The sequence below is a fragment of the Dendropsophus ebraccatus genome, chromosome 6, assembly GCF_027789765.1.
Source record: "Dendropsophus ebraccatus isolate aDenEbr1 chromosome 6, aDenEbr1.pat, whole genome shotgun sequence".
Lineage (NCBI taxonomy): Eukaryota > Metazoa > Chordata > Amphibia > Anura > Hylidae > Dendropsophus > Dendropsophus ebraccatus.
Window position 1 is genome coordinate 88,677,056 of NC_091459.1, and position 27,502 is coordinate 88,704,557.

The following is a 27,502-nucleotide window of genomic DNA, read 5'->3' on the forward strand; positions in this document are numbered from 1 at the left end:
GTCTTTCAATGTAGGAATCAATCCATCCTTATTCAAACAACTGTAAAACCATCTCCAACCTGGTAACGTTCCATGGCTGCCAACAGGAAGGTGAAAGAGATTGCAGTGGCGGCAATGGCATGTGTGGACGGCATGCCATACTCAGCTTCTACTCTAGTTTCAAGCTTCACCACCGGAGGAGAGGAAGGACGAGGCCACTTTAGAAGATCTTTAGAGGCTTGACCTATGTACATGACAGTCTGAAAGAGAACATTTATACTTTAGTCCAGTCAATATTCTCATATTAGTGTTATATCTGCCAAATATGCCTATATGGCCTACCAAAATTATCCAACAAAAGCAAATACACAATTTCTATAGCCTGTGCACATTTTATTAAGTTACACATGGTGCTAGGTTTCACAATAGGAGAAAAACCATAATGAACCATTGAGATGTGTATTGTTTCATTGAATATCTGAGATCTAAAACCTTGATCATCTACAAAGGTAAGTCTTTACTTTTATTAATTATGATCATTCCAAAACATATGTGGTGAACAGGTGAATGGGGATTTTAGATGTTGAACCCCATTGGGGACAGTGGGTAAAGTGCGCTGATGGGGCTATAGAAATTATCACTATTTATTGACCACAAGGTTAAAAGGACCATGTGAGAATACAAAACAATATATAAAAAAAGAAAGTACTGTTTTTAGCTTTCTTGACCAGATCATTTCTAACCCTAATTTAACATCAGAGTGCATTTGGAAGTCACATACAGATTTCTTCCACAATCAATAGTTTCCATTGATTTCCATATAACAGTTATCTGCAATTATGCTGTGAAGGTTACATAGTGCAATGCTAGCAAATGACTAGGCAGCTTCACCCAGTGTGGCCAGGCCTCCCATCCAATAAATAAAAGGTGCCTACAGATTTAACAAGGACATTTGGTAAACAGACAGAAGCTTTTAACTAACAGCAGATGGTTCAGCAGATTGTATTAAATTTATTATAACAGGCGTAGACATTCACAGATGTAGAGTGTACTTTATTGCAGCCAAGTAACACTTCACTGTATGCATTCTATCATCAGGATAGCAAATCCCTACAAGGAATATTATTAAGTATTATGGTGTATTACAGTAGCCACCAAAATCACATGAAATATTTATAAGCATCCGACAAATGCCAAATTATAAAAGGCTAGATGACTGGGACAGATCAGCTCCAAAAGGGCAAGCTGTGTGGGGTGTTCCTGAAATTTAGTAGTTCATGCCTAACAGTGGTCCAGGGATGTAAATCTGGTAAACTATAGGGCAGGGTCATGGGTTCTCATGGAGAAAAATATTAGCCCATCTAGCCAGATCTCACATAAGAGCTGGGGGTGCACTGAGGCTACATAAAAGCATTATGTGTGGATACACACTGCTTTTGCAGTGCATTTTTTTATGTGCATCCGTCTTCTATTATAAAAAAAAAAAAAAAACGTATCAGTTTTTTTTGTGTACACAAAAGCGTAGTTGATCACGTTTGTGTGTAAGCTAAAAAAAAAAAAAAATAATTGTGTTTTGATCAGCTTTCGATCCTCTCTTATTATCCTTATTATTATTATTATTATCACCATCATCCTTCAACCTTATATTGAAAGTCAATGGAAAAAAAAAAGATTAAAACTGATGCAGACAAACATTTTTATCATCCATTTTTTTTTCCATAAAACAGATAAAAAAAAAAAGTCTGAAAAAACGCAGTGTGAACCCAGCTTTACTGTCCAAATAATTCTGGACCCAATTTTATGATTAAAAATATATATTGCACCTGTATATAATAAAAACAAACACACACCAAGCCCACAATCAAATTTTCATATACATTTCTGGCTATAATAATTTGTCATATTGTGCATTTACAAATATGTTCTTGGAGTAAACCCAACACAAAGGCTGATTTTAAAGGGAACGTGTCACCTAAATTTTCTTTTACTGATTCGAGTCAGATACAAAATAATTGTTCTTTTATACCAATCTGTTTCTATTTTCTGACTGTGCTTTTTTTTTTTTTTTAATTCACTTGTTATACATTGTTATGGGGGCAGCCATCTTGCCTGGGCTGTTCCTAACAGCATTTAGTAACATGCTTTACAGCAAGCCTCATAGACATAGACAAAAATAGACAGAGTTTGACCTCTTGAGATTAATGCTATCAAATCCAACAGAACTACTAAGAGGATTACAGGATTGCACACATTATATACAATTGTATCCACTTCTGTGCTGAGGCAAGGACCAGCTATATACAGACTATATACAATTGTATCCACTTCTCATATGGGGGCAGGACCAGCTATGTACAGACTTTATACACAATTGTATCCAAATCTCATCTGGGGGCAGGACCAGCTATGTACAGACTTTATACAATTGTATCTACTTTTCATATGGGGGCAGGACCAGCTATGTACAGACTGTATACACAATTGTATCCACTTCTCATATGGGGGCAGGACCAGCTATGTACAGACTGTATACACAATTGTATCCAAATCTCATCTGGGGGCAGGACCAGCTATGTACAGACTTTATACAATTGTATACACATCTCATCTGGGGACAGGACCAGCTATGTACAGACTATATACAATTGTATACACTTTGTACAATTTGCTGTTTCTGAACGTGAACAAGAGCATAGGCGGCCAAGGCTCAAACACTGATTTTATCTACTGAGTGACAGCATAGCCTGAGCCTTAAAATGCAACAAGGAATAAATTAAGAAAACTAAAATAATAAGACCCCAATTGTCTTGGCCACTAAGTGTTAAAAGCAACCCAATCACCCTGACTTTCTGAGTAACGCTACTAGCAGCACCTGGAAGATCTGCTCACTGCCTCACCATGTGTCCCTTGTGTTCTGGAGAAGCTTTATGCTGCGTTTACACGGAACAATTATTGTGCAAATTTGTACGATAACGATCGAATTTGAACGATAATCGTACGTGTAAACGCAGCGAACGATCGAACGACAAGTGAGAAATTGTTCATTTTGATCTTACAACATGTTCTAAAATCGTTGTTCGCAAAAAATTTGCAGATCGTTCCGTGTAAACAGTCGTTCACCGATTTTTCCTATGTGCGAGAGAGGCTTAAGCGATTGCAAAACGAATTTTCCGTTTGATATATCGTTCCATCTAAATGCTGATCGTTATAAAAAAACAAAAACGTTACTTCGAAATCGTTAATCGTACGATCGGGCGAATTATCGTTGCGTGTAAACGCAGCATAAGCTGCTTAAATGATGTATTCTACTTCGGCACACGACACATGCAGAGAGCTGGGAACTAGTCATCTGAGCCATGACTAGTCATGGCTCTCTGCCTGTCAGTGCGTTCTGCAGGATGATTGACAGGAAAAGAGGCCAGTTAGAACCTGCTTTTTCTTTTAATTATCCTGCAGAGCGTGCCGACAGACAGAGAGCCGTGACTAGTTTCCAGTGTCGCATGCCAGCTGTCTGCATGTGTCGTGTGACTAGTCATGGCTCTCTGCCTGTCAGCGTGTTCTCCAGAATGATTGACAGGAAAAGAGGCCAGTTAGAACCCGCTTTTTCTGTCAATTATCCTGCAGAGCGTGCCAACAGGCAGAGAGCCGCGACTAGTCTTGGCCCAGATGACTAGTTTCCAGCTCTCTGCATGTGTCGCATGCCAGAATAAAAGGCTTTGGGAAAGATTTATCAAACATGGTGTAAAGTGAAACTGGCTCAGTTGCCCCAGCAACCAATCAGATTCCACCTTTCATTCCCCACAGACTCTTTGGAAAATGAAAGGTGGAATCTGATTGGTTGCTAGGGGCAACTGAGCCAGTTTCACTTTACACCATGTTTGATAAATCTCCCCCTTTGTTTCTATAAATATAATCAATGTAATCAGGTTTGTCCAGCATCCGTCAGTCGGTTTCTCCTTAGTGGATGATCATCTACAATATATCAGTTCAGTAAATTTATTCAAACAAATCTTGTGATCAGTTTTAAAAAGAGAGACATTTACAATTTTTCTTTTCTTTTTTTTTCTTTTTTTTTTGCTGCTGGTTACTATCACTACTACTTATAGCAAGCGCTTCTTATTGTGAGTAATACAGATGTACTATATACTGTATATATACCCTCACTAGTTGATAAGATGGACAAATCTCGGCCAGGTGATTATTAGCTCATTGCTAATAATCATTGGATTTTTTCAGCATTTTTACCCTTCGCTGCAATGAGGAAATTGGCAATCATAGGGAGCAAAGAATATTCCCTGCATAGAAAACATAGGAAGATGCCTTTGGCTGTGACTCCGGTACCTCTAACAGACGTTTCTATGGCAACAAAACCAGAGAAGACTCTGGGCTGACGAAGTCTCTAAAAATAAGTCTGGCTGGAGAAGGAGAAACATCGGAAGTGAGCGAGTTCATGCACAGACTGGAAACCAGACAGCCAGATGAGTGTATGTGTGCGTAGTGATGGCGTAGGTATAGGATGACCTGCCGTGCCCATTCTCATCTCTACACAACTACATGACGAGCATTATAAGGGGGATGGCTTCACGTCTCCTGCTGCCTTGTGCCGACATATGCTTTTATGGTCTGCCGAAAATCTGGAAATTCTGGGACTGACATTTTTCTGGACCTCCCAGCTGTAATATTTTTAAGGATCAATATATACTATTGCTATTGAAATAAGCCTGAACAGCAGCTGGTTATATGGATTTACGCATAATACATCTAGATTTTAGATGGGAATGAATTGGACCAAATGTATTAAAAGGCACATACCATTGAATACATTTGATTCATTTCTAACAGTCCGACGATAAGGCAATGAAATCTATGGGGCACATTTATGGGGGCCCCTAGTGTAGTTACAGGAAACAAAAACACAGAAGTCCCGTTTGCTTGATGGGCAGGTGAGGAAGGGGGAAGTGTGGCCTCCACCCACAACTAATATATTATGGTTTATGCCTGGAAACAGACATTATCCATGGCAGAAATGTACACCGGCTCAGTGTGTCTCTTAGTACATCCGGCAGGGTAATTGGGGACAGGCTTTATATAAGACTGGTGTACGAGGAGTGCGCTGGTCTTTATAAATGCCCCCTATGTCTGCTAAAGGCAGGTGCGCACATGCTGTAGCATCCAGTATTCCATGGATGATAAAACTGAGTCCCTTGCACATATAGTCATCTGTTGATCACTATGGTCCCACTCCTGCCCAGTTTGCCAGGAAGAGTGTAGCCATGCGTTTCCCTTGCAGTGGACTATTTTCACGCTAGGCCATCAATATCTGATCACTGGGGCGAACACCCAGCATTTAATTTTTTTTTTTTTTACTGTGTCAGCATTGTGGCCCTAGAAAACTGGGTTGGGGTGGGTGTTGGATGCCAGATCCCTCATTGATCCGATATTGATGGACAATCTGAAATCAAAAAAGTCTGTCAAACCATCAATATATAATGTAAGACAATTTTCATATTTATAATCTACTGTCTAGAAACCATACAGATCAAATCAACAGTGTACAAGATTAAAGATAGAATATATAGTGTGCCAACTGCATGTATTACATACCTCCATTATTGCAGGCAATCTTCTATAATCCAAGAAAACAATCAACAATGTAATCTGATGTTATCAAAACCACAAGTACCAGGAATAAGAGAAATCCCATAAGCACAGTGGGAAAAGAGGAGCAGGCCCACAATTCCCCTGAGCAGGCGAGTGTGTATCAGATCACTTCAATATCATCAGGCTGACCTGTGAGCGCTTCCCTGAGGTGTTTTATGTAACGTTGTCATAGTTTATTGTAGGAATCATTTTTCACATACATGGACGTTTCATCGCCCACAAAATCTAACACACTCTCTCACGTAAATTTTTTATTCATTATTTTTTCCATGTATTTTCTCAATGCATTAATTGTATTTAAAATTAAAACTCTTATTTAACCCCTTTATGAAAAATTAACTCTATGTAACCATTGTAGAAATTAAAGTGGTACTCTGGCCAGGAGCCCTTATTCACAACCGCAGGGGAGGGGGTGGATGAAAACAATTACATCTACTTACCTCCCCGGCTACAGCGCTGCTGTCCGCAACCTGCTGCTCCGGTCTCTGGCCACCTCCTGGACTGACACATGACATCTCGGGCCTGGTCAGATACTCATGAGCAAAGGTGTGACACAACTACAGCTGCTGAATGGCTAAGCATGCCTACACATGCAGTGTCCCAGAACACGCTGTCTGTTTCTCACTGTCAGTTTATTTTTGCTGCTACAGCCATGCCTGTTCTGGAAACTATTTGCACTGCAACTGTGACTATGTAGTCCCTATAACTCTCAGGTTCCTGTATATTGTACATGTGTTTAACTCTGTGCAGTGGTATGCAAAGGCTGAGGATCACGTGACCATGCCCTGTAACCATGGTTCCTCCAATGGCCGTCGAGCTTTGGCCAGGAGTACCATGTGACTTCCTGTTCTACCTCAGTCTTGTTCTCCACCTTCAGGAAACAAGTTGTGTGTTTGTGTCTCTCTTCACCTTCAGAAGAGTGGACCTGGTGCTCTGCTGTAAGAGATCCTGGCTGTCCGTCTGCTCAAGTGCCTGGAGTATCCTCTCATCTGGGTGTCGTTCCTGTTATTCATCTCCTCATCAAGTCAAGATTCATACCGCAAGTACTCTAAGTCCACACAGCATCTCTATTCTTCTCTCATTACTACTCCCATCATCCGGCACGTTTCACCTCAGCCTATGCAGCACCACCTGAGCTCTGTCTTTACAAGTCTGCTATATACCCGGTTGCATCCGGAAGAGACTGTTGCTACCAGTTACCTCAGTTACAATAAAAGTGTAACCACCGCTGTTCCTGAACCCTGGCATTGGTGTCCGTTTACTGGTGCCCTGACTAGGTACAGCAAAGAATCGCATGCCCAGTAGCAATTATACCGCAGTATCTGCAGACCGGTCCCTTAGCTGTGCCACCCTCAGGCCCTATACGGTGACAAGCCTATACCCTGCAGCTGCCCCGGTTCCAGCCCGCTCACAACACCTGCACTGCGAAGTGACCCTCACGGGTCAGGGCATCGCACACACATCACAAGTCCCATCTCAGACCAGTAAGCAGGCTGAGAGTTGCAGTGCTGGAGCCGGGGATGTAAGTAGATGTAATTGTTTTCATCCACCCCCTCCCATGCGATTATGATAAAAAAGGGGTCTTATACGGAGTGCCTCTTTAAGTACTTTAGGTCCTCTGCCTTTTGTCTCCAAGCTTCTCGTCATAGATTGTTAGCTCTTGCGAGCAGGGCCCTCACTCCTCATGTTTCACTTGATGTTTAAATGTGTATCTGATTTTGTCTATATATGTACCCCCAGAGTTTTAAAGTGCTGCTGAAAATGTTGGGGCTATATAAATAAAAAAGAATGTTATTTTTATTTATTTTTTTTTACTTATTATCCTTTCATGCAATATCCTACACGTGTCACCAATGATCACACAGTCACAACAGCTGTACCAGTGTCATCAGGACTGCGAGGGCGGCAGGAACAAATAGCTTGGAATCAGAGAAAATTCAGGTCATGACTATATATCTCACTACAGTCCACACAATAAAAAGTCAGATATCCTATCTATGCATTCCCCAATACATAGGATATGCTATGCAACCTAAATAATAGACAGCCTGAGATTTGTGCAGTTGTCACTGATGTATTTAGCAGGGGCTTCATTCACATCTGTGCCACAGATTTCATAGTCAATGCATACATTTTGTATAATTCATGAACAGAAAACATATACTAAGAATGGTTAGGAATAGAGATGAGCAAATCCGAGCATGCAGCATTTGATTACCAGTGGCGAAAGGAGTTGAATGCAGCCCTAAGGCTGCCTGGAAAACATGGATACAGTTTATGGCTGTATCCATGTATTCCAGGACTCCATTGGGCTGCATCCAACTTCTTCTGCCACTGGTAAACAAATGCCCTGCACTCAGGTCTGGACAAACCTGAACATGCTTAAGGGTTGTTCATCTCTATTTAGGAACTGAAATAAACAAATGCAGCATGTAACATTACATTTCCCCTGCGGCAGTCTGGATCCAGGCACAGATGCAGTATACAGTAGTAGGCAGAACAGAGTCTATGTGATAATGGATTATAAGAAACAATACAAAGAAATACATCAGGTAAATGTATGTACTGCTTGTACAGACCATATGGAATGAGTGGGCTTTGCTCATTATAAAGACATTATGATATTTAACCACATAAGAAACTATTACTATCACAGCAAGGACTGAATATGGGAGTTTTCGGAAAAATTATACTTACACACCAGACAATGATAAGTCGTCTTGCAATATAAGAATCTATGTTCCATAATGTAAAGGGAAGGAATGTGATATAAAATACTTCCTGGCCCAGTGCAGCAGCAAATCTGAACAGGTAATAGAGCAGGTAGTTGCGGACCACATACTTTCTCGCCGGACCCTGCAAACAAAACATAACAGGGAAATTTTAATCATCATTAAAAGATGGAAAAAGAAACAAATGCAATTATATGGTATGTATGTATCTATCTAGCTATAATATATATATATATATATATATATATATATATATATATATATATATATATATATATATTATATATTCCCTACATTACAATTTTGCTACATTGAGATTTTGCTCTTTGTGCCTGCAAATTACAAGTACAGTACAGTGGTACCTCGGTTCTCAAACTGCTTGGAACGCAAACTGTTTTTTCAAGAAAAGTTTGCTTTGGTTCTCAAACTCTTGCTCGGTTCTTTTTTGGGCACCCAGTCTTGAAGTACTTGGTATCCGAACATTTTTGTGAGCGTGGATGGTGGGTTGTTCGTGGTGAGTTTACCACAAGTAAAGGGCCTATTACACGGGTTGTTAAGAGGAGCAAACGAGCGCTCTCAGCGCTCGTTTGCTTCTCATTCCCCGCTCGCTGCCGCCGCTATTCAACGCGGCTACAGCGAGCGGGTGAGTGCGGGGGGGGGGCGGCGGGGAGCTGCGGGGGGCTGCCCGGGTGATCACTGATCGTCCCGGCAGCCCATAGGATATAGCAGCGTCTGCTGCCGACGCTCCTATTCATCGGAGCGACGGCAGCAGATCGTTGCTGTATCAGTCGCTTGTTTTTCAACATGTTGAAAAACAAGCGACTGCAACGATCAGCCGACATGAACGATGTCGGCTGATCGTTGCACTCTATTCCACGGGACGATTATCGTCCATAGCGGCAGATATCGGCCGAATACGGACAATAATCGTTCCGTGGAATAGCTATCCGACTTCCTTGGGAGGTGTTTGTATCCTTGATGTATAAAGAAGCAGCTGAGAAACTTTTCCCCCAGCCTGTTGTATAGACCAGGCCCCCGTTGCCAGTCTTATTGATAAGATGGGTATGCAAGAAGAGATGTTGCAGCTACAATTGCTCTCTATGTGGAGGAATCTGTCAGCTCTCGATTCTGCAGAGATCAGGTGTTGAAACCTTTTTTTTTTTTTTTTATGGATTTCTCCCATCAAGTGACACATTTGATAGTCCCCCCTAATCCCACCAAACTTGGCAGGCTCTGACAACTTTTATCTAATGTGTAGACAGCCACCTTAAAAGGTGCCTATACAGGTTATATTAAAGTTATCAAAACCTACCAGCTTCCACGGTTTCAGCAAAAGTGTATGGCGGCAGACATGAGCGCAACTCAAGCATGCTAGAGTCCAAGCATGTATTAGATTACCAGTGGCTAAAGAAGTCTGGACTCCCTAGGGCAGCATTCAACTTCTTCAGCCATTGGGACCCCATGGTTCTGGGTTAAATGGGTTATCCAGTGCTACAAAAACATGGCCCTTTTCCCCCTCTCTTGTCTCCAGATTGGGTGGGGTTGAAACTCTGTTCCATTGAAGTACATGCAACTTAATTGCAAACCACACCTGAACTGGAGACAAGAGCGGGGCAAAAGTGGCCATGTTTTTGCAGCGCTGGATAACCCCTTTAAATAAGATGGTTCTAGAGCTCTCTGGCTGCAGCTTACACTTCCCCAGAAAAGAAACACAAACCATCAGCTCTGTGTACGGCCATCTTAAAGGTCACCATATACCTTAGGGCACTATTACATGGCTCGATCCACAGGAGGACGCAAGCGCCAACCTGTGGGATCTGCACTCACTTCCTCCTTGTTCCCCGCTCGCTGTCTGTGCTGTTACACAGACACTAAGGGGGGGGGGCAGCTGCGTTAGGGGCTGCCCAGACTATGTTTAGATCATCCGAGTGGTATTTAGTGGTGAGTGGCGGTCTGCTGCCGCCGCTCCTGTCGGGCGGATGGATGGGCATCAAACCATCGCTATCATCATCGTGATTTTACAACATGCTGAAAGACACTGATCAGTCGACACCGTGCATGTCAGACGATCGTTGCCTTTCAACATGAGCTATTACACAAAACGATTATCATCCGGAACAGCTGGTAATCGTCCGAGTAAAGCCAATAATAGTTTTGTGTGATAGGAACCTAAGACTTATGTCGACAGAACCAATCACTCGCAAGCGATCCAGCTGTGGCTTACCCTTCCCTATAGAGAGCACAGGAATATTTGGTTGTGATGAACATTCCCGTGTATGGAAAGAAAGGGGCAGCAGGCAGATGACTGGCGATTATTCGCCCGTCAATTATTAAAGGTTTATGGGACCTTATGATAGCTCATCAACCTACCGCCATGTTACTCAGCTACTCCATGTACTGTATAAGCGTATTCAGTTCAGAAAAGCATTTATGTTATTTTAACTAGGAGGGAGAAATGTGTGGTCATATCAGGAAACAAAGGGTCACATAGTTTAAACTGTCATATTTTCTTACCCAACATTTCTTATTGGAAGACGGTCACACTTGCACATAGATATTAGAATGTTGGTGGATCTTATATACCATCAGCAATCTATAATATCATAATTCCCTATAATGACTGGTGTCGGAAGTTTTTCATAATGTTTACAACTAGCTATCCAATATTTGCGGATAAATCATTCCAACTCCATTTTCTAACATAGGACTGGAAGCTCCATACTAGTGAACTTGAAAAAAAAAAGGCCAGTAGGTTTCAGACAATGAGAAGGTCAAAGGTCATATAGAGTCAGGAATAGTTACTAGAGCTTAGGTTAGTGAGTACTCGTGTGTCTTCTGGTTATGACATGAATCTCTGCTATTGTCATTAATGACTGCCGCCCTGTGCCCCATCCAAGTAACTAGTGACATGTGATGCTGCAGAATTAATAGGCATCCTAATGCTTTAGAACAGTCCGTATTAACCCAGGAAGCACAGTGTCAGCTGCTGGCACATTAAATTCTTCCTTTCCTAGACTCCATCTGAATTGCTGAACAAATAGGCAGGAAGTCTCGGGATCATTTTAAGACGTTAGAGATAACAAGGATCTATGTGGAAAGGGTGGGGGACCTCTTTATGTGAGCATGACTGGTGCCTGAGCCATTCCACTGAAGCTCACATAAAGCTGCTCATTGTCAGAGCAAAACTAATGACATTTAACACTATGCTTAAAAAGAAAACAGCCATATTTTCAATCACTCCATATAGCATTGAAAGCAAACACTTTATAAAGCCATTTACTGACTTCATAAACATTACCTTAGGAAATTAAAATATAAAAAAAATGGCACACTTTATGCCCCTGGTGGCTGAATGTGGTAATGCAGTCAGACAAGAAAGCTAGATTTTCATTTGCATAATATTTAATCCTGTTATAAGGTATCAAACCGACTTCTTACAAGAAATGATTTGATTATAAAAAAAAAAAAAAGATTTAAACCTAAACGTTAAACTTTGTTTAGTTTTTATTTTTTTGTATATTTTCACAAAACTGTGAAAAGCTAACTCTTGCACTGAGATTGTATTGTACATTTTTTTTTTTTCATCTTTTACAAGCTTAATGAAAAACTTGTAAGCATCTAACACACTCACACACATGTCAGCTGTATATCATGGACTGAACTCTTCACCTTCTATGGACTCTGCATCATAATTATAATGCAGTGAGCTGCAGAATGGCCCAATACACTGCTGAACTGACATAGCTGTAGGTGTTCAATAGCATAGTGATTTAACTGTTTCAGTGCTCACTGTATCATAAGAGGTGAAGGGTTAAATCCATGATATACAGCTGCCAAAAAACTGTATATCATTTGTATATGACAGACATGTGATCACTGCCTCAAAACACAAAGTATGTAAAGAAATCTCTTGGGTCATCCTGTTGTTGGGTGATGAAACCCAACTTTTCCAGACTCCTAATTTACAGATATACCCTGAACAAAACACTGATGGAAATCCGAAGGACAACACTATAGTGGCCAAATTGTTAGTCACCCCAAAACTATAAATATAGAGGACAGTGCAAACCATCTGCATATAACTAAATGTTTTGTTAACCAAATGTCATGTATAAACCTCTAAATGTATACATTATAAAGAATCACAAAATATAACAATCACATAACAGTCCCCTTTAATTACCAACTGGAGGGCGGGGAGATGCAACACCCAAATGTTACATTAGAAAAAGATGAATTCCTGTTCCTGGGCTGTGTATATAGGAGTCCATTTCTTCCTCATCAGAATAATACTATGTTGTTCTGCCTATAACAAATTGCTTTCTCAGATAATAGCATTTCAAAAATACTTATTGATAACATTGGGTCCTTCTGGGACATGCACCATTGTAATAATACTATTCTTGCCAGCATCAATAGGAGAAGTACTGCCAATGTAGTTAAAATACTGAAAATGTATACTAGAGGGTTCAAATTCAGCCCATTTGAGTAGTACTTTTTCCAATAGTGGAAATACATGCCACCAATATCAGCAACTTTACACATTGTCAATATAAAGAAATGTTTTCTAAGCACTTAAGACAATTGAAGGAATATAATAATAATAATAATAATAATAAATCTTTATTTTAATTTGCAAAGCTGTAAAAGCTGTGGAATTGTGCACATGCTATATCTTGCTAGAATCTCCTATTATGAAAGGCTAACATGCCGGGACCCCTACATTGCTTTATAACAAGGTCTTACTGAAGGGTACATTGTTATCATTACACATACAAGACACATACCATAAATAAAGTCTTATAGGTTATTTGTGAGCCAACGCCTTAAGAATTTTCTTTAGTCTCCAAATGGGTCTTATTTCTGCTAGACTCGTGGGGTCTATTCTATTGTTATAACCTGGCCCACTGGAGCTTCCATTGATAGTCTCCTCACCCAGGCAGATCCTGCATCTATATATAGTAGACAAGATTCTATTATTGTAGCACATACATATGCATTTGTAAGGAGAATCATACACATGGCTATGGTTATTACAGCCCCCGGCCCTTTTACACAGGCTGATTTTCAGTTGACAGGAACGCTCATTGCCAATGCACAAACATCTACTGATACAAGTAAGGGCCAGCTGGGAAGTATTCTCTTGTATTTCTACTTTTGGGTCTTCATTATGGCTAAAGACAAGTGTTCTGGTTCACCACCCACCACACACTGAAGCAGCACGGAAAGAGTTAACCATATCATAAGGGAGTGCACCAGTACAAGAACATGCTGAAGTCAGCCCAATAATTGCACTGTTATCTTATACTTAGGATGACAGATGTGATTTAAGGGTGCATAATGAATGTAGCATACAGCAGCACAGAGATGTATTATCTTCAGACAGAGGACTAGATCATTGACAATCATATGAAATGCCCCAGCTCTACAACCGGCCCTTGTCGCCAATAAAGCCTGTACAGTGAACACAATTGTGATAAGGTCTAATGTCCTCCTTAAGTGTATTGCAAAGTGATCAAACCCACTATTTAGTACGTGTTTTGTACTTTTATAAGCATTGGTTGTCACAAATAGAAGCAAGCAACAGATTTTGCAGATTTACCATTCCTGTACCCCTATCATATCCAGTTGGCATGTTCGGGGGCTTCCTAACAGGTGCACCTCCCGATGAAATGCCTCATTACACCCTTTGGTATATGCGCTGTTTATATCTATGTTACCTGAATCATTTCTAATCAAGTTCTAATTTTGTATAAGAACACAAAGCGTCTATCCATTGCCTGGTGTCCTTTCCTTGCAAACTGCAGTAAACTCTGCTACTTCATCTATATAGGCCTGGGTCAATTTTTAGAAAGGCATTTAATTACATGGCTGGTCATGACTCTGTATAGAAAAGATTAGAAGTCTCCCCTACTCCATTATACGACCAGATAATCATATGAGCACACAATGTGCAGACTGCATCCATCATCATCATCAAGGCAGATCTGCTGCTCCAACATATGCATAGTGCTTTATTGTAATGCCCAGCTCTAAAAGCATTAGCAATATCATCTCTACAATTAGAAAGACAATGGGAAGGAAGCCAGCAGACATACTGCACTCTACAATACATGGACCATATACAGGAGGGCAAGATGTTAACGTGAACCCCAACTGTCCTACTACTTTTATACAGCAAAGCATAGGAAATATTCTTGTTATTTAATTATTATTTTGCATGTTTTTCATCTTTTTTTTAGTCCTGCTAGGTCAGGGGATGGATAGCAGAAGAAATTCTTTAGAAGCCAGAGATCATAGATAGATGGCTCCCATCTCCATGTCTTGTGCTTAGCCAGACTGCTGTACAGGACATATTGAGAATTAGAGTAGGTTCACATTTGTTTCATACCCTATGCTACTGAACACATCGGCATACTGATGTAAGGCATGTACATACACTGCCTTACATTGTTGCTGAATCACCACTGAACTACAGTAAGAAAATGTTTGTATCTGAGGGAAAGGGTTTAGTGTGTGGATATAGCATTTTGCATGCAGCAGGCTCCATTCCCCAGCAGTAAAAAGCACCCCTGTTCTTGTAATCAGTAAGTGTACCCCCACCTGATACTTTAGTTAAAGGGGTTATCCAGTGAAAAGCTTTTTCTTTCAAATAAACTGGTTTCAAAATGTTATATAGATTTGTAATATAGTTCTATTAAAAAATCTCAAGTCTTCCCATACTAATCAGTTGCTGTATGTCCTGCAGGAAATGGTGTATTCTTTTTAGTCTGACACAGTGCTCTCTCCTGACAGGAGACAGGAACTGTCCAGAGCAGGAGAGGTTTTCTATGGGAATTTGCTGCTGCTCTGGACAGTTCCTGTCTGGGACAGAGATATCCGCACAGAGCACTGTGTCAGACTGGAAAGAATACACCACTTCCTGCAGGACCTACAGCAGCTGATAAGTATGGGAAGACTTGAGATTTTTAAATAGAAGTAAATTACAGATCTATATAACTTCCTGAAATCAGTTGATTAGAATGAAAAAGATTTTCGCTGGACAATCCCTTTAAGTATAATTTGTTTAAAGTTTGCCTTGTGCCCCCTACGCTCCTGACACATTAATTCTTTAAAGCGAAGAGGTGCGAGGCATCCCATTGAAACAGATAGCAGTTCCATTCGGAATTTCCGCCTGTTTTTCGTAGTGTGAATGGGCCCTTATATATAGAGGGTAGGGTTTTGTCCTGTAGCTGAGTGCCTATCCCGATAGTGCTCCTGACTAGACTGCACCAGTATGTTCTCCTCAGGGCCTGCCCCTGCAAAGTTTATGGCCTGCTAAAACCCTAAAGAGGTATAACTACCATTAATGGGGTTCCTACTGCTTGTCCACATCTAGGATGACTAGAGTTCCCTACAAGTATTCTCCCAGGAAGTTCTTCAGCTCACCAGAACTGTCCCCAGTGTGTACTTGTACTTAAAGCTAAAGTACCTTGCTGATGCTACTTGATTGCCTTGGGTAATCTTGAGGGAATAGCTCCTCCCAGTTGTACAAGACCGGGGCCCGTATTCCTGGATCTGGCACTCTCTCTTCAATAGGCGGTATCCTCCAAACCATGGGTATGGGTATTCCCCTATCAAATCTTAAGGTCACCCTGACAGAGTTCTCAACTGCTTAGACAAGTTCCCATTCTACCTTCTCTGCAAGTCTCCTACCCACTAAAAAGGCAAGCCTATCTTATCCAAAACTTTCCTCAAGTATTACAAGTGGCAATCATATTCAAGTATAAGCTGCTGTATTCAAACTTGCTCTTAAAAGTAATCACTTTAGGAACTGTTCGGTAAAGCATACAAGTGGTTAACTTAACCTGGACTCTGTGGTTTATCTGCACTACACCTGCAACCCTTTAACCCCTCAAGGACCAATGGTGTACCTATGGCACCCTTAGAGGAGTTCAGAGAGCAGTCATGCCATGACCCTGCTCTGAACTACACAGCTCCAGCCAGGGGCCTTGGCTATTGGTGTGCACAGGCCAATCACCACGCCCGCATAATTAGCCATTTAAATGCTGCTGTCTAAACTGATAGCTGCATTTAGATGCTATTCAATGCTCATTAGAGATGAGCGAACCTCAAACATGCTCGAGTCGATCCGAACCCGAACTTTCGGCATTTGATTAGCGGTGGCTGCTGAACTTGGATAAAGCCCTATGGCTATGTGGAAAACATGGATATAGTCATTGGCTGTATCCATGTTTTCCAGAAAACCTTAGAGCTTTATCCAAGTTTAGCAGCCCCCGCTAACCCGATCGTTCGGGTTCGGATCAACTGGAACACGAACCCGGTTTGCTCATCTCTAATGCTCATCCATGGTGGTAAATCACCCCACTTCCAATTTTATAAATAAAAATAAGTGAATAAACATACATATTTGGAATCGCTGCATGCGGAATCGCCCAAACTGTTAAATTATGACATTCCTGATGTTGCATGGTAAACAGCGTATGCGCAAAAAAACAAAAAAAAACAAACCCACAATATCTGCTTTTTGGTCACATCAAATCCAGAAAAATTGTAAAACAAAGTGATTGAACAGCAGCATATATGCAAGCAAGCTACCGATAGAGATTACAGATCATGGCACAAAAAAATTACACCTCACACAAACCCAAAGGATAAAAGTGTTATCAGGATGGTAATAGAGCAATTTTAAGAACATTTAGTTTTTTTCTTAAAAAAAAGTTTTAATTTTTTATAAACTGACAAAATAAAAGTTACATAAGTTGCCTATCATTGTAAGCATACTGACTTGGGGAATATATATAACATGTCAGTTTTCCCATAGGGTGAACGGTGCAAACAATCCCCCACACAATTTAAAAAAAAAAAAAGAAAAGAAAAAAAGTTTTTTTTTTTTATTTTACCACCCAAATAATTTTTTTTCTGGTTTCACAGCATTTTTTTATATAAAAAAATTGGTGTTGCAAAAAAATAAGGGCTCATTTGGGTAGGTGAAAAAATGCAATCGCTATGTTCTGTAAACAGGAGGAGGAAAAAACGAAAGTACAAAAATTAAAAGGGGCTTTAAAGGGGTTAAAGAGCATGTTTGGGACCTAGGAAGGACGTATACCACTTACGCCCCGTGACACCAACCCATGCCCTTGCAAGATCCACCTAGAAATCCCTGTTACCACACTTCCACTTCTCTACCTATTAGGCCACGTTCACACGCTCACTAAAGCGCGGCGCATATGCATACATCCAGCGAAAATCTTTTTCTTTCAAATCAACTGGTTTCAGAAAGGTATATAGATTTGTAATTCACTTCTATTTAAAAATAAGGTCTTCCAGTACTTATCAGCTGTTGGATGTCCTGCAGGAAATGTTTTTTATTTTCAGTCCAACATAGTGCTCTCTGCTGCCATCTCTGTCTGAGACAGGAACTGTCCAGAGCAGGAGAGGTTCTCTATGGGGATTTGCTGCTGCTCTGGACAGTTCCTGTTTCAGACAGAGATGTCAGCAGAGAGCACCGAGTCAGACTGAAAAGTAAACACCACTTCCTGCAGGACATACAGTAGCTGATGAGTATGGTAAGAATTCAGATTTTAAAATGGAAGTTACAAATCTTTATAACTTTCTGACATCAGTCAATTTTAAGAGGAAAAGGTTTTCTCTGGGTAACCCCTTTAACTTTTACATCTAAAGTTGATCATGTGTTGTATGGCAAGCATACAGTAATAGGGCACGTCATTTATACATGAAAGTTTCCAAATCTTTTTGTATTATGCATCCCCAATTCCATGCTCACTGGTCTTTTACCTGTAAAGCAGCAGAACATTTAAAGGAAATGTGTCATCAGAAAATGACCTATTGTTTAAATCATGGAAAATTTTTTCCATGTCACTTTATTTGATAAAATTACCCTGACCACTGAGCCTAGTAATACTTTATATTCTTCAGAGATCAGTGTTCAACCTTCTCCTCATTATCACTGACAGGACTACAATGAAAGGTAACACACACACACATATATATATATATATATATATATATATATATATATATATATATATATATATATATATATAGCAGGATTCAGTACTCCTAATAGGCGACTGTCACAGCTCACTTCCTCTATCTCCCTGTACAATGATGAGTCATCTCCACAATACCGGTTCCTTTAACAATAATAATTTTATTTATATAGCACCTACATACTCTGTATGTACAGAGGATATGTAATAGGTTTCAGCATCTGACCCCAATAAACTGGATGGTGGCACTGAATGACTTCAGACTACAGACACATGGGGGGAGATTTATCAAACATGGTGTTAAGTGAAACTGGCTCAGTTGCCCCTAGCAACCAATCAGATTCCACCTTTCATTCCTCACAGATTCTTTGGAAAAGGTGGAATCTGATTGGTTGCTAGGGGCAACTGAGCCAGTGTCACTTTACACCATGTTTGATAAATCTCCCCCATGATGTTGGGGGAAGAGAAGGATTAGACATGTTGAATTTTAATTGCCTGATTTTTTTGTTTTTTATTTCGGAGGGGATAAAAAACTGCAAAGGTGACTGGCAGCGGTTTAGCCCCCCTATTTCCATTCTGAAATCATAAAAACTTGGGAGTGATGAGAATTTATGTGTATGAGATGAGAGAAACAGTCGATTGACAGCTATCTTAATCTGAACATGTTGTTATAAAAAACATTTTTTCCATTATAAGTCTGAATCTTTTTTTAATTAAGAGCGGAGAGTGGAGGCACTGCAGCGCCTCTTCTCCCCGCTCTGTCTCTCGATCGATATGGAGTTCTCAGACCCAGACCAATCAAAACTTCTGACATGTCTCTATGTCCCTATGACGACAGGTATGCTGCAGCCAGACAACTTTGTCGGTGGCTTATGTCTCATAGAACAAAGGGGACAGGCGAAAATCCATCACGTCCGACCGATATTTCCACTGACGACTTCTGTTGGTGGAGACTCGGGAGGACCCTCATACACTTTTAGGCTATGTTCACGCGCTATTAATTAGCCAAAATAGGACAACTGGTAACCAATATCCCTACGCATCAAAACACTACCTATAACCTACAACTAAAAGATGCTGGACAAAATTCTAAACTTATCAAAAATACTTTGTTACATACAGAAGATATATTTAAAAAAAAAAAAAAAGGATATTCTTACACCCAGAGGTTTGAAGTACTATTTTTGTGATATACATTTTCTTTTCTAATTATACATAGTGTATTTGATATTGCACATTGTTTGCACCTTAGTCTGCACTTGCAGCATTATACACATGGTTCTATTATAGTTTTTTTGAGTATATTCTTTATTTATTTATGTGCACTTTCTGTACCTCTGTGGGTCGATTGATATACCATCATTTGTTCAATATATAGAACATACAATATCCACTTTCTCTGCCTTGTAAACCATCTGATATATGTGTTGTATGATTTTCTGCTCCCTTTTTTAATATGTTTTTAAAATATATCTTCTGTATGTAACAATAAAGTATTTTTGATAAATTTAGAATTTTGTCCAGCATCTTTTAGTTGTAGGTTATATGTTCACGCGCTGTACAAAAAACGGTCGCTCTGTGTGAACGGCTGTTTAAGGGTGCGTTCACATGTACAGGATCTGCAGCAGATCTGCAACAGATTTGATGGCGCAGATTTGAAGTTGCAGATTCAATTCAAAGTAACTCTGGGCCATCAAATCTGCTTCAGATTCAAATCTCCACCATCAAATCTGCTGCAAATCCTGTACGAGTGAACGCACCCTAATGCTACTTGCAGTTAAAATTAATCAGCATGATCATAAATTCAGTAGGTAGCGTTAAACAATGGCCGCTCGCATGGAATGGCCGCTGTTTGTACAGCATGTGAACATAGCATGAACGGGCAAAAGTATGGTAGCATCACCAGCATGTCTGGCTGACTGTACTGTAGAGCGCATGGGGACCTCTAGGTAAGGCAAAGCAATAAAACCAAGTCATTCATTTCTTGACTTGCCTTATGAAGAGGCCTCTGTGCTTTGAAAGCTTTCAGATATAATTTTATTGGTTTGCCAGTAAAAGTAACACTCTTATAAAACTTTTTTTTTTTTAAACACAAAATGATTTAGTATGAGAGAGAGAGAGAAGATGGTAATCCTGCATTTTAAACAGGTCTTTGCACAAGGTACACACCTAGCCAACCTACAGAAAGGGGAAAGACCAGAAAGGTTGGTTTTCATCCACATTCCACAGGACCTGGAAGAGTGAGAGCACAGTATATGACATGGTAACCAGGGAAAGGGACTGCTATCTAGATTGTCGGCAAAACACTGAATTTATTATACTGCAGGAGAACCGAATAGACAACAAAGGGGAAAGACATAGATAAACCTGTAAGTGTGTAATCCCCTCTAATATTTATTTCCAGGTGTAATGCATGATCAGAACAAATATTCACCGTTTGTCTATCACGTACGATTTGCAGCCTATGACAGGACCTGCCATTTTTGTGCATTCTTAAATGTCAACCAACAGAACGCCTGGCATTTCTGTCAGGGAAGATGAAATACCTAAATGGCTTTCATTCTAAATGCTGGAGATGTGACGGAGTTCACAAAGACAGGAAGGCAATCATGTGATCAAATCCTGCCGAGACTTCCATTACTTCAAGGGGAGTGTGGCAATCATTTGGTCTCTGTTCTATGCCCATTACCCGGCAATGGAGTGTGACATTCTTGTTGATCTCATTGTGAAAAGGATATTGTGCAGTCTTCCTCATCAAACACTAACCTCATTTATTTAATGGAAGACAATTTATTGTGGAACTTTAAGCTGTCCTCTGGCAAGGTCATAAAGAGGCAGACACAGCGGAGACCCCTTGGTGGACAGCATAGCAAAAATGCATACGACCATGACAACAATATGCAAAACCTCTGTGTAGGTGTTAGATTTCCCTCTATACTGAGCAAAAATGTACAGTTCCTTCTCTTGCAAAAAAATAAATAAATAAAATCTATCTTCCTTCTAGGTCCATCTCTACACCCACAATAATACAATGTCACCTGTATGACATCAGGAGCAACCAGACTATAGTGCAATAAATCATAAACTTTATTGGTACTACATTACAGACTATAAAACTGACAAAGTAAAAAGAGATCATATTGCTACAGTGCAATCCCTTAAGGCGTTACTGTCATTTATTAAAACTTTTGCCTTGTCATGCAGACATGTCAGAAGTTTTAATTGGTTGGGAATCACCCCTGAGACCCCCACTGATCACCAAGTATAGCTAGGAGAAGAGCTATTCTTTTTCCAGTCCACCTTATTGCATCTAAATATCAGGGTTGTCCCATACTGGTCAAAACCTTTTATAAATGACAGTAACACTTTTAAGTATATTTGGCAAATGCTAGAATAGTATATACTGTCAGTAAAAAGAATATCTGCTATCACAGGGTATTCATTATTCATATGGGTGATATATAAGGGCAGCATGTAGGCCTTTTACACAGTCCAATTATCAGCCAGGAGCATTGCTAGAAACACTCCGCAGCCCATGTAGAAATGACAGCAATCAGCCGAAGACCGGGCAAACACCTGATTATCGGCTGATCATCTGTTCGGAACCTACTTTAAAATGTATCTTTATCAGACGCACATTGTCCTGTGTAAATGGGGTTTGTAGAACCAAGAAAGATAAAGGGAAATTAACAACATATATTGGGTTTTGGGATATGCCTATCTGTGCTGTCAGTATCCAGATCATAAGTACAGACTTCTGCTTGCGATCTCAAATCTGACAGCACAGATATATATGTATCCCAGAACCCAATGTATGCATATCCGTGCTGTCAGTTACAAACGATACAAGGATCATTCATGCATCTGCTTGATTTCTCGTGCCATGTAAAGTCACTGCAAACAAGCCGCTGATCAGTGCTCGTTTATGGCCCCCCACTGCTGAGAAATTTTTACGTCTACAAGGACCCTAGGTTGCAAAACCAACAAGTTGACCCAAGTTCTTGTGAATGAAACTATACAGTGTATGCACAGCAGGAGGAAGCCTTGCATGCCAAAATGTCCAAAATGAAGCTTCATGCTTCTGTGTTCTGAATTAAAGTCTTGAACATTTAACTTTAGGGCCACGTTCACACACTGTATTTTAGCAACAAACAATAGCTGTTTATGAGCACTGCTTAATTGCATAAGAGTGAATAGAACAACGACTGTAGTATATACACACAGATTGCATGGTTCACTGTGGTTGTAAAAAATAATTGACAGGTCTATTTTGTAGTATTGGGCGGGTGAACATGTCAGACTTTCAGCGTCTGATCATGGCCTAGCAGTGCGTTGAACTTTGGAGAGCTCAGCCCAAGCCAGCATGCCATTTCTTGTTGTGGAGCACAAGTTAGCCCTGCATGGGGGGGCGGTATCATCTGTACAATAAGAATTATTCTATATTCTCATGAAAACCCAGGATTTTACCACATTGGTTCTAAAAATAAGGATCAAACCATGATTTGGCCCATCCTGATCTCAGTCTACAGATATTGGTGCACAATTAGTTTCATGTGATTGATTCCTGTTATTTCTTATGAAAATGTGCAGGAACATAGAGGCTATAACTAGATTGTATGTAGGGAGATTCTAGAGCATCTGTTGCAGCACTAGATTTTGGCATCAGAGTGAGAACACAATATTGTCAGGGTGGCGTTGGAGGTGTCAGGATAACAAAGGGCACACACTAGTAAATGTGCCACCAAGACTATGAACCCTGAATGGCAACTATTATTATTTTGGACTTCAAAAGGTGGTTAGTGGGCCATTCAGCAGGGACAAGCCTATTGTATGTGCATGCATATACTCCTGGTACTACAAAGAATTGTATCCAATCTGTCCAGCTCCTGTCTTCCTTGACACAAGTACCCATAGACCTTCTACTGTATAGTAACCATAACTCAGTACTATACATCAGACCATGGGAATAAAGTGCACAAACAAGATTATTTCATGATGCTACTTGTCATGGTTGCAAAACTGTTTAGTAGACTTTTTACATTATGATAACAAGCTGTCTGGGTGGAAACTACCCAAATCTCTTAAGGTGTGCCCAATATTATCAGGTTGAAAATCTGCGTGTGATAACATTGTGCTGAGGATAGGCTGCACGGCATTATTGCTCAGTATATAGAGATAGTCCCACATATGGAACCAGTGTTATTGTATGGTCAGGTTCATCTTGTATTCTTTAGTATGCAGCAGTTTCCATCCCACCACAGTGCTCTTCTCCTGGTTGTTTCTAGACATTGGTATCCACAGGATAGGAGATAAGCCGATTGTGGGGTTGACTGTTGGGACCCCCAATCAATCAAGACAATGGAGACCTCAGAAGTGCAATTTTCCTCAGTTCTTGTAATTCTTGGGGGTCTCAGCAGTCAGATCCCCGCAAATTAGCTTGTTATTCCCTATCCTGTGCATAAAGGATAACTTAGGGGTACCCCTTAAATGCATAATACTGCAGCCAAAACAATCTATTCTTCCTTCCAGTTAAATTGTTGAGAGAGTACATAGCATACAAACTGTAAGTCATAAAAAATAAATACTCATATAAGACCCTGTATTTTACAGGCTTGAAATTATTGTTGCTACTATAAGACATTTTCCTAGAGCAGATAAATACTAGATGTATTGTCCTATGCTCATAGAACATTCAGAACCAGAGGGTGCCATATAAAGCTGTATAAAGTGTCTGCTCCTTGCAATGGTTATTTCTATGATAAAAATATTACTTTACTGAAAGAGCTGTAGATGCTTGGAACAAACTTCCAGCAGAGGTGGTTGGTAAATCTACAATTACTAAATAAAAACCTGCCTGGGATAAACATATACCTAGTCTAAGATAATAAGAAGGGTAATACTAAAAGGGCAGAGTAGATGGACTAAGTGGTCTTTTTCTGCTGACAATCTTCTATGTTTCTATGAACTTGACTGGGCTATTTACAAGTTGGAAAGGCATTGTTTTCTTGCCCCCTACTCAACAAAAACAAATGCATGTTTGGCTTGGCTGAGTATTCACGTCTATAGGTACATTAATGTTTACCCTTCTGTAAAAAAAAAACAAAAAAAACAAAAACAACTAATCTAAATCTTCCCTAACAGAGTTAAGGCCCTATTCCACAGGCCGACTGAGAGGAGCAAACGAACGCTTTTAGCGCTCGTTTGCTCCTCATTTCCCATTCGCTGCCGCGGCTATTCCGCGCAGCAGAAGCGAGCAGATAAGTCCGGGGAGGCTGCCCAGGTGATCGCTAGATCGTCTGGGCTGCCCATAGCATACAGCAGCGGTCTGCTGACACATATCGTTGCTGTATGAGTCGTTTGTCTTTCAATTTGTTTGAATGACAAACGGCGCAACGATCAGCCAACATGAACGATGCCTTCTATTTCATGGGACGATTATTGGCCGCAACGACTGATATCGGCCAGTAATCGTTCATAGGGTCTTTAAACCGTTTTCACAGTCTATTTCCACCTCATCTGGCATTGGGGTATGGAGAGTTGCTGCTGTACTTTGGGCAGGTTATTTGCCAAGGCAACTATCTGCACACATCCTATTGAATTAATAGGATGTATACACAACACTTGCTGTGTGCCAGGTGGTTGCCTCGGCAACTTTCCCGTCCTGTGTGCAGCAACATCTCTTCCTGTCAAATCAGGCAGCACAAACCCTTTAAAGAATTCAGTCGTATCCGCCTTTTACTATTTTCCCCAAGGCTATTTGAATTGTAGGGCATATGTCACAAAGCATGCCCACAACACTCTCCTATACAAATCAAGGAGTCCTTTCTGACTGAAGTTTGTTATGTCCATGTGGTTGATATGAAACATATCTTTGAAATAACTTAGCCTGGTGATGGTGACCCCCTATAATCACACATATTTAAACAATATACAATTAGAAAATACATATGGGGAGGGTGTGTGTGTGTGTGTATGTTTTAGTATAGCTTTACCTTGTATTGATCACAATAGTTAGTGTAGTAGAAATGTGTAGTGGAAATGAATAGACAGCTGATCCTTCTTCAGTACAGAAAGCAGAAAACCCCTTTATGTAATCTCGCTACACATATACTCTCAATTTCTATAGTTCATATAGAGCAAAAATGGGGAACCTTCGGCCCTCTAGCTGTTGCAAAACTACAATTCCCATCATGCCTGGATGGACAAAACTTTGTTGTGGCTGTGTAGGCATGATGGGAACTGTAGTTTTGCGACAGCTGGAGAGGCGAAGGTTTCCCATCTCTGATATAGAGCCTCTACCATGTGACATCTTGTACAGTGGCAGCAGGTGATGTCATTAGCTGTCAGGACACACAGCTGTATTTTTATTCCACTTCTGGTATCCATTACCATCAACAAAAATGAAACACAAATTTATCATTTAGTTTAATAATTGCGTTCTTTTTTCTGTTTGTGAAATCTATTATCTACAAAAACCTTTGCCAATTTGTCCAATGTTTCACACGTGCTAGAAAAATCTCAAGGGGGGATGGCAAAGAGTTTTGCAAAAAAATTGTGCATTTTTTTCTATCTTTATGCAAAAAGAAATTACTCTAATATGACAGCTTCACATTCAATTCTGGGTAAAAAAAAAAAAAAAAAAAAAAAAAAATCTACAAAAGCAATGATAAACGCCCCCAGTGAGCAAGACTCTTCAATCTGGTCAGGTTTTACAAATAGCAACAAATTACAGATCTAGGATTTAAAAAAACAAAACACATTTATAATATTGTAAAAATGTGAAAACAGCGCCGCCCCTGTCCTCAGGTTGTGTGTGAGATTACAATTCATCTCCATTCACTTTGGTGGAACTGATCGCAAAACAGCACCCATACAGAGGATAGGAATGGTGCAGTTTTTATTAAAAAATTTACTATTTGTTTCGCCTGGAAACCCCATTAAAGCATCCAGTAAAATGAAAGCTGAGCTATGATTGGTTGCCATGGACGTATGTGGCGGTAATAACTTACTCTTGACTGGGATGGCTTTTGTAGGATGATTTTATTGACTTCTGCTTTTACTTACTGGGAAGAGGTGACATTTACAGGCAGTATAATGACTTTGCACCTGTCGGTTACGCTGTCACAGGATCCTAATGACAGCTTTTGTAAGGAGGATCACATCACAATAAGCACACCTTTATACACCTTGTGTTTAGGATACGGAGTACAGAATTTGTCGTCATGCCGCACCCACTCCATCAGGATACAAAGTAGCAAAATGTGTGAAGATGAAATAAGTTTCTGATGACGTCAGTGAAGAAGCTGCAGTGACTTTGGTTACATTCCAGCACACAGAATGTGGAGGGTGTCACTGTAACACCATTCAGCACATAATGGAAGACAGTCTTTACTAAATTAAGTAGAATGTTACCTAGAGGTGTTCTCATGATTTACATGGACCTGTGAACAATCATCAATCCAACAATGATTATTAGTTAAGGTAATCTTCTTACCTGTCTATGTGTTCCATTTGTACATGATCCATTGATGTAGGGCTTGTGACCATTTTCTTGGGAAACACCCTTGACCCCTGCCGTCTTCTCTCTGTCTCCATGAAGGGTCTGTGCAGGGCTATGCCCTGAAGATACTCCATTAGTCTCACCCTTTGGCTTTAGAGTCAAACCACAGAACCTTTGGAATTGGGCCACCAGCTGAGGGTCTTGTAGAGTTTCCAGTAGCAGCAGTAGGGCCATGGTCTATGTAAGTGACACTGGAGAAGAGGCAATAGAATAGATCCAGACCTTACCTTGCCCTTTGATCAGCATAGATACAGCAGTGAGTACACACCGTGGGAAACAGGTGCACAAGGCGGTCCTAGTGCCGGCACACACCTTACTCACCTTGCAAATTATTCTGCAGCAGTAACACTTTCACTGCCACATACTTTAAGGGTAAATTAACACTCAGCAGATTTGCTGGATGAATTTCTACAACTGAAAATGAGCTCAGTTCATCTAAATGGGGTTGTTTTGGTATAAAGGGTCCAGATTTCTAAACAACCCCATGTAGATGAATACGATGGTCACAGAAACGTCTGCTGTAAATCTGACAATAATGTAACAACTATTCCCCATGT

At 40.3% G+C, this 27,502-nt stretch overlaps 1 protein-coding gene across 3 annotated transcripts in view; it reads right to left on the bottom strand.

Annotated features, from left to right (window-relative positions):
- SGPP2 (sphingosine-1-phosphate phosphatase 2) overlaps positions 1-27,199 on the bottom strand; it is a 39,392-nt gene extending 12,193 nt beyond the window's left edge. For 2 of the 3 annotated variants that reach the window (XM_069975356.1, XM_069975355.1), the window contains exons 1-3: positions 26,880-27,199; positions 8,338-8,496; positions 60-239 (exon numbers count right to left, since the gene is read on the bottom strand). In XM_069975356.1, coding sequence (XP_069831457.1) covers positions 60-239; positions 8,338-8,496; positions 26,880-27,119 — 579 coding nt within the window. In that variant the 5' untranslated portion in view covers positions 27,120-27,199. Of the gene's footprint in view, positions 1-59; positions 240-8,337; positions 8,497-13,159; positions 13,315-26,879 lie in introns of those variants that run through there. The other variant, XM_069975357.1, reaches the window with a different exon arrangement.
- Positions 27,200-27,502: the final 303 nt, after the last annotated feature.